General features: G+C 40.1%; 2 protein-coding genes across 2 annotated transcripts; both read left to right on the top strand.

Moving 5' to 3' along the window:
* The first annotated feature begins 475 nt into the window (after positions 1-475).
* LOC117625791 (patellin-4) lies at positions 476-2713 on the top strand. Its single transcript, XM_034357350.1, has 4 exons — positions 476-1686; positions 1782-1906; positions 1998-2142; positions 2235-2713. Exons 1-4 carry the CDS (start codon positions 667-669, stop codon positions 2493-2495), a joined length of 1551 nt encoding a protein of 516 aa, XP_034213241.1. The 5' UTR covers positions 476-666; the 3' UTR covers positions 2496-2713.
* Positions 2714-7244: 4531 nt separating this feature from the next.
* LOC117625790 (berberine bridge enzyme-like 8) lies at positions 7245-9057 on the top strand. Its single transcript, XM_034357349.1, has one exon. It carries the CDS (start codon positions 7294-7296, stop codon positions 8899-8901), a length of 1608 nt encoding a protein of 535 aa, XP_034213240.1. The 5' UTR covers positions 7245-7293; the 3' UTR covers positions 8902-9057.
* Positions 9058-12679: the final 3622 nt, after the last annotated feature.

The raw sequence follows: 12679 nt of genomic DNA, 5'->3' as shown, positions 1-12679 counted from the left end.
ATAAGAAATATGAACTTTACAAGGAAAGAAATATCTAGCTGTCCACAAAAACAATAAGAAAACAAACAAAAAGAAAATTAAAAATAATAAAAACGCCAGTTGGCAATGATAATATGAGATCAATGTCTATTGTGCTAATGTCTGTCCCAGCGACGAATTGGTCAAAGGAAAAATATTCTTCTTTCTTCTCTGACTTCTGCAGCCATGAGCCAATGAAACGGTAGGCATGTAGTTAGGGTATTGAGATTGAGCACACAGGATCTTTCTCTCTGGCAAACGCAGAGCAGTGGGCCCCAAAAGTGATGCTGTAACGTCAAATCTGTGCTGGCTTCCAGGCTATCAAAACCCTCGGAACAAGAATCCACCAACGGCTCTCCTATGCGGTGGCTTACAGATATGTGACCGTTGGTGGGCTCCACCACCACCCTTCGAGTTTTTCGAAATATATAGCCGTTACAACTCCTTCCCAAATCCCAAGCAAGCCCAACTCTCTCTCTCTCTCTCTCTCTCTCTCTCTCACTCTCACTCTTAAACACCACAAGCTCACAACCCCTTCTGCTCAATCCCTCATTAGAATTTTCTCTTGCTCCAAACAAAGCAAGCAACTTTCTTCTCTCTTGTTTCTTGGTTTTCTCTCCCTCACATTTTTCTTGGTTGATTGAGAAAATGACTGTTGAGGTTAAGGTTGAGGAGACCCTAGTGGCTGAAGTTGGGGTTGTTCCTCAGGAGGAGCCCATGAAGCCTGTGATTGAGAATGAGAAAGTTGTTGAAGGAGATGATAAGGTGAAGGAAGTGGCTGAGTCTGAATCCAAGCCCAGAGCAGTTGAGAAGAGCTCTTCTTATAAGGAAGAGAGCAACTTTCTCTCTGATCTGAAAGAGTTTGAGAGGAAGGCTTTGAGTGAGCTCAAATTGAAGCTGGAAGAAGCCATTTTGGGCAACAATATCTTCAAGAAAGAGGAGCCAAAGGAGAATGCGGAGAAGGAAACAAAAGTAGCAGAGGAGGAAGAGAAGAAGGAAGAGAAGGAGGACGAGAAGAAGGAAGAGAAAGCAGAGGAGGTTGATGAAAAAAAGACAGAGGAAGGAGATGAAGTACCAGTAGCTGAAGAGAAAGAAGCAGCAGCCCAAGAAGGTGAGGAAGAGAAGAAGCCTGAAGAGGGGTGCGAAGTAGACAAGGATATCTCTCTTTGGGGTGTGCCCCTTTTCCCTGGGAAAGGATTTGAAGGCACTGATGTGGTGCTCTTGAAGTTCTTGAGGGCTAGGGAGTTCAAGGTCAATGAAGCCTTTGAGATGCTGAAGAAAACCCTTCAATGGAGGAAGGAGTCTAAGATTGATTCAATCTTGGATGAAGATATCTGTGCTGATCTGAGCTCTGCAGCTTACTTGAACGGCGTTGATCGCGAAGGCCACCCTGTGTGCTACAACATTTTTGGGGTGTTTGATAACGAGGAGCTTTATCAGAAAACTTTTGGAAATGAGGAGAAGAGAGGGCAGTTCTTGAGGTGGAGGCTTCAGTTGATGGAGAAGAGCATTCAGAAGCTTGATTTGAGGCCTGGTGGTTCTTCTTCTTTGCTTCAAATCAATGACCTCAAGAACTCACCTGGACCTGTCAAGAAGGAGCTTAGAATTGCCACAAAGCAAGCTGTTGGGCTTCTGCAGGACAATTACCCTGAGTTAGTCGCCAAAAATGTAAGTCTTTTTACAATGTTTACTTCAGAAATTGACTTCATTTGGCTAAAATGTATGGAGGAATTGATGGGTTGTTTATGCTTTTTGATTTGCAGATTTTCATAAATGTTCCATTCTGGTACTATGCACTCAATGCCCTATTATCTCCTTTCTTGACTCAAAGAACCAAGAGCAAGTTTGTGGTTGCTCGCCCAGCTAAGGTCACTGAGACCCTTCTCAAGTAAGTAACATCTCTACATCTTTACCTACCAAAGGTCTCATTTTGACACCATTAGAAGCTTACCCAATTTAACTTTGATTGTCAATTTCAGGTACATTCCAGCTCAGGAGATACCATCTCAATATGGTGGCTTCAAAAGGGACAATGACACTGAGTTCTCCTCTGAAGATTGTGCTGTTTCAGAACTAATTCTTAGGGCTGGATCCACTGGAACCATTCAGATAGATGCAGCTGAGGTACAAATAATAAAATGCTATTGATTTTTGTTCGATTGTTCCTCTTGGGATTTCCACTAAGTATTGGTTGTGATGGTGTTTTTTGATAACAGGCTGATAACACATTAGTCTGGGACCTGACTGTTTTGGGTTGGGAAGTGAATTACAAGGAGGAGTTTGTTCCTACTGATGAGGGCTCTTACACCATTATTGTTCAGAAGAGAAAGAAAATAGGCTCCAATAATGAAGGGCCTATCCGCAACACTTTCAGAAGCAATGAACCAGGGAAGGTTGTTCTTACAATTGAGAACACTTCAAGCAAGAAGAAGAGGGTTCTGTACCGGTTCAAGGCGAAGAAGTGCTCCACCTTCTGAGATTTCAACTGTGAAAGGTTGCTGCAAGTAAATTGTTTGAGAGGGCGTTATATACAAATTAGAGCTTATTCTTTTAGACTGGGGCAATAATTGAATGAGGATAGAGAAATTAATAGTTCATTTTTTTGGAGGATCCATATGATTCTGTAATTTCATATGTTTTGATGTGAATCTTTTGCTTTGGGATTTTAATTTGGCAGACTTTGTGAGTGAAAATATATATTGGTTTATTCATTTTGAAAAAAAATATTTGTTAAGCTTGAATGTTTTTTCCTTTTCTACTATTTACTTGCTTAGCAGAATTCAGTGATCAAAACCTCAATCATAGATGGATTAAAACATCTTATGACAATGATCTCTAACTAACTGGAAGTTTTTCACAAATGCAGTTGGAAAATTTTCAAAACAAAGAGATGGTTAATGAATTGACAACCTTTTTAAGGAGATGGTTAATGAATTGACAACCTTTTTAAGGAGATGGTTAATGAATTGACAACCTCATGACAATGATCTATGACTATAGCTGAACGACAATCCAATTATCATGTTTTTCATGATTAAGGCCTTTGACTGAGTGCCGAGTCAGCCTAGTCTACAATGACAACCTCACCACTTGAACTTGGTTGAATCTTACCAGCCTAGAATCTAATTCTTTCTAATTAAAACCAAATTAAGCTGTACTTTCGATAGTCGCTCACACGCGTGTCATCGGTTATGTATGAACTAACTATAAACTAACTCACGCCCATACATGCGACTGTCCTTAATTTTCCCTGTTGCAATAAAAAAAAGGTGGTGTACCGATTTATATTGTTGATGTATAAACACACATCATGTTCTTATGTCAAAAGTCGTGGTATATATGACGCAGAGGGAGTTGTGGAGAATTGCGTTTTATCTTTTCCTTGTGTCTGTATAAAGTTAATTTGGTGGAAGATAGTCTATGGAGGATGCTGCCATTTTTGGCCATAAAGATAAACCATCGTGCATTAACGGGGATTTGAAAACTATGTGCACCTATCATATCAAATCGGATAGAGGATTTCATGTTAATCAAGTATATGGTGCAGGTAAGGGGGATTTGGAAACTAGTGCACATAACACCATCAAATCGGACAAAGCATTTTATGATCAAGTTACTGTTCCAGGTAAGAGGTGTAAATGAGCCGAGTCAAGTTTACTACTAAGGTACTCAAGCTCGGGTCGAATTATAATTTTCGAGCTCAAGTTTAGTTCAAGCTTGAACAAAGCTCGTATCCAAGTTTGGACTCAAACTTAACTCAACTTAATTTATTTATGGATCGAGGTTGAACTTATGATTGACTCGGCTTGTTTCTTTTATGAATGGAACTTAAACGAGCCAAAATCTTCGAGCTCAATGTGAGTCAATCCCAAACTTTACCAAGCCAATTTACAGACCAAAGTAGCCTTATTTAATGATGTTTGCATGCTCTCATATATACGTACCTTGAGATCATAGTTTTTTCTTTCTTTTTGGTGTGTACATATTTTGTCAACTTCTAGAAATTAGGCAAGCACACCATTTGAAATTCTTTTTGCACGCAACAATATTGGGATGTCCCAGCGGATCATTCCTTCATTGTAAAGAGATAAGAACATCAAAATTATACTAGTTTACAGGCTGTCTATATTGCTTTCGACAACAACTAATGGAAAAATAAACGAATACATGAAGGACGTAATCATATATGGCATTGTTTGACTGATTAGAAGGAAACTTTTTATTTGATGATTAATTAATAGTCATTTGGTAAGATTCTTAAGCTCCTTAAGATATTGTTCTTTACTTAAAACCATTTTGTTCTTCAAACTCCAATCAATATTATAAATGATGTACAATTACTAACCATACAATGTGGGTAACCTATATATATATGTGGTCCACAAAGTGGCTCACACGTACAAATCGTGTATATATTTAAAAAAGAAAAAAAGGAAAAAGGGAAGTACTTTTTAAATTTTTTTTATTTTAATAACAAGCAATGCAGAATTTTATTAGAACAATTGAAAAAAGTATAAAGGAACCATCCCAATTAGCAGATATGGGTAAATTTCTTCAGTGACTTACTCTAGCCTAAGGGCTGAAACGATCTGGAAAGAATCAATCTAAAAACTTACTTGTCTAAACCCCTAATTTACCGTCTTCATTAATATCGTCACGTGCATTCCTTTTTTATTTTATGGTTTTGTTAAAAATAAAACTATTTTATCGTCAATTGTAGAATTTATATACCACTTTGTGTATCATATTTCTAATATAGGTGACGCTCATTAATACAATGAGACTAATAGAGGTGGACGGTAGACAGAATGGTATATAAATGTGATATGACTAGTATTTTTTATCCAAATTAATAGAAAAGCACATGTTGTAAGAACCCAAAACAAAATATCTAAAAAGAAAGAAAATATCTAAAAAGTAAGGAAAATATCTTTTAGTGAAAAGACCATTTTGCCCTTGCATTAATAATGGGGGAAAATTTGACTTTTTGATCGAGAAAGAATTTGGGAATTCCGCTTGCGCCATTGCGTAGAGCACGGCGAAAGGAGTCCGTAGACACGGAGTGGGGCCGAATCGGAGTTGTAACGAAAAAGTTATGGTCAAAAGAGTCTTAGTGGCATAACCGTAAATATTTCGAAGTTGCATCTATATAAACCCAGACTCTGCGCGAAACGGACCACCGACTTCCAGAAGGTGCTGGCGCCGCCTCCGAGCTCCAATGGCCACGGGACCGGTGGCGTTGGAACCGCCATCGAGTCCCCTACCTTCTCCAACCGACCTCAACCCTGGGGCCGCCTGAGCTGGCCGGAAAATCGTGTTTTCCGACGGAGGTTCGTCCGAAGCTACCCAAACTTCCAGCTCGAAATTCTCCTTCGTTTCTCCACCAAATCGATCGAGTAAGGCATCAGGAGCCCGACAGAATTATAAAAGAGATCTTCGAGGGATCGAAGTAGCTCGGACCATCTGTGAGTGGACCTTCTTTCATAAATCAGATTTCATGAATGATTGATGTGCTGTTATATAAATAAGTTTTATAAATGAGTTTATATTGATTTTATATAAATAAGTTTTTAGAAATGAATTTATTTGAATAAGTTTTTTTATTTGATCTTGAGTAAGTTTTATTACGGTTCTGAACTTGATCAGTACAGTAACAGTTTTATAAATATGTGCTGCTTATTTAAAAGTCATAGAAACAGAGTTTGAGGTTGAAATCAGATGAGACAGCAGCACAATTTGAGATTTCAGTTTTAATCGGATTTTCTAAAGGAATCTATTTTAAACCCACATTGTACCCATTTTCTTTATGGTGATTACCCAGAGTCGGACCGATGTCTACGGACATCCAGTCTGATTATAGTTCAGTCAGTGCACTTGACTTTGCCTCACGAGTTTCGGGGACGCTCGGACCGTGAGTGCCAGGATTTGCGGCTCGGCAGACTTGGTGTCCCGAGACCTGCCAGGATTGCGGCTCGGCTGACTTTATGTCCCCGAGACCTGCCAGGATTGCGGATCAGGCTGACTACGGTCCCCGCATCCTGCCAGAGCGACTCGAGCTGACTTGGTGTCACCGAGGAATCTGCCGGCGGGACAGGCTGATCATAGTCCCCTGATTTCGCCAGTTTGCGGCTCGGGTGGACTGCGTGGCGCCCGAGACCTGCCAGGGAATTGACGGATATAACAGGGGTACAATTAGGTGGCAGTTTTAAAGGATTTTAAAGCTTTTACTGCAGATATTGTTTACTCATTTTTTTTAGTAAATTCAGTCGAACGAAGTTTTAAAGGATTTTGAGCTTTCTTTATTCAAGGATGATTTTCAGCCATTTTATATTGGTCTCTCAGTAATTGCACATGTGTATTTTTGGTATTTTTATTCAGTATACCAGTTCTTTGATTCTTCCAGGCAATAATATCTTTATATCAGATCGATTATGTAAGTTTCTTCATTAGTATACTAATTCATGCTTATAGAATCTTTTATATGGAGATATAGTTAAATTTTCGATATATATATATATATCCCTAGTTATTTCAAAATGGGGGAATTATATTTTAGCTGGATTTTAAGAATCTCACTTTTTGTCCACTCACAGTTTAAAACTTGTTTTTCGCCCCCAGGTTGTAGAAGTGCATAGGATCCACCACCGGGCCACTCTTAACCTCCACGCTTCAAAGTCAGGTAAAGTTGTAGAAATTTTCCCGAAAACCCGTGAACTTTAGAAAATTGCTCTGATATCGAGTTTACTGGTAGCTAGCTAGTTTGGTACCAGAGCCAATATTATATAACCAGCCAATTAATTTTGCAGCCTAGCGGCTAAAAAAACTTTCTTATAACGGTGATAGTACTGTTTTTTTTATCCTCGGTCAATAACACAATAATATGTGAAAAAATTAGTCAACATATCATTACGTTATTGGTCGAGGATAGCCAAAAGAACTATCCCCCTTGCATAAGAGTTTTTCTCCTGGTGGCTATTTTATACAAATGGTCCAAGTACAAATACATACGTGTGCCGACTGCATGCTGTATGCAATTATTTCTGCAGTCTAGCTAAAATGGTATAAATAAACAATACAAAAGGCAGGCTAATTATACATATAAATCTGTTCTTGCTTTGAATTTTCTCGAGGTCAAAATGGGAAGAGGTGACTTGCAAAATCTTCTTAATCTATTATTTGGAATTTGTCTTGGTCAAACTCTCTATCTCTATAAATCCCCACCCATAGAGATCATAAAACACAAACCAATAATCGCAAACCAAAATATTGCTACAAATGGCAATCCCTAGGCTTTCAAATCTCTTGCTGCTTTCAACTCTTTTTGTAGTATCCATTTCTTGGCAAGCTTCAGCTTATTCAGCTCCTGAGAAGTTTGTTCAATGTCTTCTAAACCATTCCCAGCCCTCTCACCCCATCGGTCCAGCAATTTACACTCCCAACAATGCTTCATACTCCTCCGTTTTGGAATCGTACATCCGAAACCTCCGATTCAACACATCTTCAACCCAAAAACCGTTCCTCATCGTCACTGCTTTGCATGAATCTCATGTGCAACTATCTGTCATTTGTGCTCAAGTCCATAACTTGCAGATGAAAATTAGAAGCGGAGGCCACGATTACGAGGGTGTATCGTACGTGGCTGAAGTTCCATTCTTCATCCTCGACATGTTCAATCTTCGATCCATCAACGTAGACATAAAATCTGAGACTGCATGGGTGCAGGCTGGGGCTACTCTTGGTGAAGTTTACTACAGAATCGCTGAGAGAAGCAAAATTCATGGCTTTCCCGCTGGTGTTTGCCCTACAGTTGGCGTTGGAGGCCACTTTAGTGGCGGTGGATATGGTAATATGATGAGAAAGTACGGCTTGTCAGTTGACAACGTAGTTGATGCACAAATTGTGGATGTGCATGGAAGACTTCTCGATCGAAAAGCCATGGGAGAAGATCTTTTTTGGGCCATTACAGGAGGTGGCGGAGCTAGCTTTGGAGTTGTGATTGCGTACAAGATTAATCTTGTACGTGTTCCTGAAATAGTTACTGTTTTCAGGGTTCCGAGAACCTTGGAACAAAATGCAACAGAGATCGTGTACCGTTGGCAATATGTTGCGGATAAGCTTGATGATGACTTGTTCATCAGGCTAACCATGGATATAGTAAATGGTAGTGGTGGAGAAAACAATAAGACTCTGAGGGCTTCATTTATTGGCATGTTTCTTGGAGACTCTGAGAGGCTTCTCTCTGTGATGAACAAGAGCTTCCCTGAATTGGGACTTCAGCAATCTGATTGCATGGAAATGAGCTGGGTTGAATCTACCCTTTTCTGGACAAGCTTCCCAAATGGGACAGCTCCTGAAGCTTTGCTTTTTAGAATACCTCAAGTACTTACCCACTTGAAGAGGAAATCAGACTATGTCAAGAAACCAATTCCGAAAGCTGGCTTGAAGTGGATTTTTCAGAAAATGATAGAACTTGAGGCTCCAATGTTGACCTTTAACCCCTATGGTGGAAGAATGGGTGAGATTTCCGCATCTGCAACTCCGTTTCCTCATAGAGCTGGGAATCTTTGGAAGGTTCAGTATGCAACAAACTGGGACACAGAAGGGAGTGAGGCATCTGAATACTATATTGATTTGACAAGGAAGCTCCACATGTACATGACTCGTTTTGTTTCCAAGAATCCAAGGGAAGCCTTTTTCAACTATAAAGATCTTGACATTGGGATCAACCATAATGCCAATGGCAAGGCAAGCTATTTGGAAGGAAGAGTTTATGGTATCAAGTACTTCAAGGATAATTTCGATCGGTTGGTGCATGTTAAGACCAAGGTCGATCCAAAGAATTTCTTTAGGAATGAACAAAGTATCCCAACTCTTCCACACTAGGGAGGAATTATAGCTATAGCTAGCTAGCATTGTGACCAAGGATTTGACTGATAGCTTGGGATTAAGTGTGTACATCTTTGATTATATTTACCAAAGGAACTTATGTGTCTTTACTTAATAAAGAAATAAAAAGGAAGAAAATTAATTCCAAAACTATGTTACATGGTTCAAAGATATTGCGTATAGAAGATTGCAACTTGTAACAAGAGTTTGATTATAACTCTTCCTAAATTGGTTTATAGGTTTTGACTTTTTTTATAACTAACTTTACAAAATTTGCATTATATGTTGCAATTAAACACATTCGGGAATTAGAACCAAGGGCGGAACTACACTATAGCTTAGGTTAGGCTCTAGCCTAGTTCAAAGTTTGGGAAAAAAGAAATTAATTAGTACTAATTTTCAAGCATTACACCACATTTTACAAAAATTAGCCCAGCCCATCTAAGCAAAATTTTATTTAAATTTTTACCGGTATAAAAAAAATAATAGCCGACCTCTATAAAAGTTTTCGGTTATGCCATTGATTAGAACAACCAATTAGTTTGTGTGAAGACCCGTATTTTTAAAAAGTATATATATTAATAATTTGAAGAATAAATAATTTGCTGCATATTTAGTTTTATATTTAAATTAATTATATATATAGTTGTTTTACCATTTTAATAATTATATGTATTTTATTATATTAAATATGTATATAAGAAGCATAGATGGATAACATAAGCTGGAGGTGGCACCATTCCTTGGTTGCTTAAGGGATGTGTAAACACATAAGGTTGTTGCCTTGTTATCCAAGTGGCTAGCTATCTTTACTTCATCAAAATATTGTCTTAATACCAAATGTTAGCACTTATCCTCAACCGCCAAACATATCAACCAATGATCGAATGATAGTTGCCGACTTTATTCTAGTATAAATAGGGAGCTTACATTTACAAGTTTTTTACTACTACATTTAGAGATAACATGACAGGATCCGACCCAATTTCCACTTTGGAATTCGAGCCAAGTCCTGTGCGTGTCCGACACCTGGCGAAGGTCGGGCACAAAAGACATTTTTACCCTTCTTACTTCAATTTCTCTTTAAAATTTCCTTAGACTTCTGCCGAAAATTCGGCAGAGTCTCCCCTGTATTTTTGACTAATCCCAAAATTTTTCACCTCTCAAACAATTTCAAATATTTCCTCCCAACTGCCAGAATGTTTCCAGTAATCAATTTCAACTCTAATCACTAAATTTTCAACTAGATATCCGAGCGTTTTCTAGGTCCTTCAGGGTTGTGAGGATTTCTTACAACATTATACCTGGCTTTGAGGCACGGAAGCTATGAATGGCCCGGTGGTGGATTCCGCATACGTCTACGGCCTGGGGGCGAAAAACAGGTTGAAAATGTGAGTGGACAAAAATAATGTTCTTCAAAACAATTTTCATAAACATAATATCCCCCATGGAAAAAAATAGTTAAATAAAACTGAATACATACTCTTTTGCATCAAGCATATTCAACTCAAGGCATTCTATATCAGTCATATTCAAGCTCGAAAGTTTCATACAAAACCACGGAAATCAAAGCTTGCATAAAAATGGTGAAATCAAACGTGTATAAAAACTTTGTACTCAAACCTTGCATAACTGAACAAATATAAAGGTATCTATGCCTGAAAAATCAGAAAAGCTGATATAAAATAACTGAAAATCATCATTAAATAAAAGAAACTCAAAATTCTTTGAAAATACCACCAATTTGTACCCCTGTCACATCCGTCAATTCCCTGGCAGGTCTCGGGCGTCACACAGGCTACCCGAGCCGCAAACTGGCGAAATCAGGGGACTATGATCGGCCTGTCCCGCCGGCAGATTCCTCGATGACACCAAGTCAACTTGAGTCGCTCTGGCAGGATGCAGGGGACCGTAGTCAGCCTGATCCGCAATCCTGGCAGGTCTCGGGGACACAAAGTCAGCCGAGCCGCAATCCTGGCAGGTCTCGGGACACCAAGTTTGCCGAGCCGCAAATCCTGGCACTCACGGTCCGAGCGTCCCCGAAACTCGTGAGGCAAAGTCAAGTGCACTGGCTGAACTATAATCAGACTGGATGTCCGTAGACATCGGTCCGACTCTGGGTAATCACCATAAAATAAACGGGTACGAGGTGGTTTTAAAATAAATTCCTTTAAAAAGAAATATCAGAATAATAACTGTAAAACTCAAGTCGTGCTGCGGTCTCAACTGATTCGAAACTCAAACTCTGTTTCTATAACTGGTAAATAAGCAGCACCGACTTATAGAACTATTACTGTAATAATCGTGTTTGGAACCATAATAAAACATACTCAAGATCAAATAAGGAAATTTATTCGAATAAACTCATTTATAAAAACTCATTTATATAAAATCAAAATAAAATCACTTATAAAATCTTATTTATGGAAATCCTCTATATAACTCATTTATAAAATAATTTACGAAAGTAAGTCCACTCACAGATGGTCCGAGCTAAATCGACCCTTTGAAGGTTTCTCCTGCTGGTCGGCTGGACCTCTGATGCCTGATTACCCATGAATAATAAATCAGTAAACCGCTGAATAAAAGAATTAAATTAAACATCATGCCCCCGGCTCCTAGAAGTACGTGCCTTTCAATTCAAATTACTCATATGCCCACATTAGCCTTTTTCAAACGCTTGGAACAGTTTTAAAGGGTCCGACGCTCAACTAAGCGATACACTGCCCGATCGGCCGACCCGGGACCCCGGGGGTCCACGATCTCCAATAACCAATCTGGGCTTCCCTGAAGGTTCCTTACAGAGAGGGAACCATGTTCTGCGAGTTTGGTCCAAATCGGACGGTCGGATTGGCCAAAATCGCATTATCGCTTAAAATCCAACCCCTAGCCCCAGGGTTCGCGATTCCGGAGTATCCGGGACTCCGATTCGCAATCCGTCGAATCCTACACGATCCGGATATCGTGTAGACCTACATAGCCAAAATTCAGCGTGATCCGACGATTTAACGACACTGCACCCACGGATCGCGCGATATGAAAAATCCGTTCGAGGCTCAAACGGACTCCGAATCGAGATCCGCGAAATCTCACACGCTCGTGACGACACGAGGGTCACAAATCTGCACAGAATTATATCAGTATCCTTGCCCATGCGCTCCAGCACGCGCGGGCAGCTTTGGGTGTCCAAAGCGATACCGGGTGGCCGAAAAATCTCGGAACCAAGACTCCAAACTCCTACCCTAGGTAAAGCACCCTATTTGGAGTCACTTTTGTTCTTGGACCACCCCCAAAAAGTGACCAGAAATAGTAGTTTCGAAGGGCCGAAGTTTCTGCCAAATTTCAAGTCGAAAATCGAACCCCTTAGAGCTAAAATCGGTCGAAGCCCATATACCCATCAGCTAGAACACGAAAAATAGCTCAAAAACCATCCCTTACTCGATCGATTTGGTGGAGAAACGAAGGAGAATTTTGAGCTGGAAGTTCGGGTGGCTTCGAAGGAACCTCCGCCGGAAAACATGGTTTTTCCGGCCATCTCAGGGCGGCCCTGGGGTGGAGGTTGGTCAGGTTGTGACGGCGACACGGAGGCGGACCCGATGGTACCCACGGAGGAGATAGGCTCGGCCTGTGGTGGCCGGGCCGTCGCCGAGAAGGCGAAGGGTCGCACGGCCCTGTTTCGCGCGAGAGAGAGAGGAAGAGAGAGAAAGTGACGGGGGAGAGAGAGAGAAAGGGGTATAAAATCTGACTTTTGGCCAAATTACCGTTTTGCCCTTCG

The sequence above is a fragment of the Prunus dulcis genome, chromosome 4 (assembly GCF_902201215.1).
Source record: "Prunus dulcis chromosome 4, ALMONDv2, whole genome shotgun sequence".
Classification (NCBI taxonomy): domain Eukaryota; kingdom Viridiplantae; phylum Streptophyta; class Magnoliopsida; order Rosales; family Rosaceae; genus Prunus; species Prunus dulcis.
The sequence above is the reverse complement of the archived record's forward strand: the minus strand, read 5'-3'. Positions and strand labels throughout refer to the sequence as shown.

What these genes read in the sequence shown, in the direction of transcription:
- LOC117625791 (XM_034357350.1), top strand. Translation starts at nt 667, where the DNA reads ATGACTGTTGAGGTTAAGGTTGAGGAGACCCTAGTGGCTGAAGTTGGG. An exon ending in CTGAGTTAGTCGCCAAAAAT is followed by an intron (nt 1,687 to 1,781) that starts GTAAGTCTTTTT and finishes TTTGATTTGCAG; the next exon opens with ATTTTCATAAATGTTCCATT. An exon ending in GTCACTGAGACCCTTCTCAA is followed by an intron (nt 1,907 to 1,997) that starts GTAAGTAACATC and finishes TGTCAATTTCAG; the next exon opens with GTACATTCCAGCTCAGGAGA.
- LOC117625790 (XM_034357349.1), top strand. Translation starts at nt 7,294, where the DNA reads ATGGCAATCCCTAGGCTTTCAAATCTCTTGCTGCTTTCAACTCTTTTT.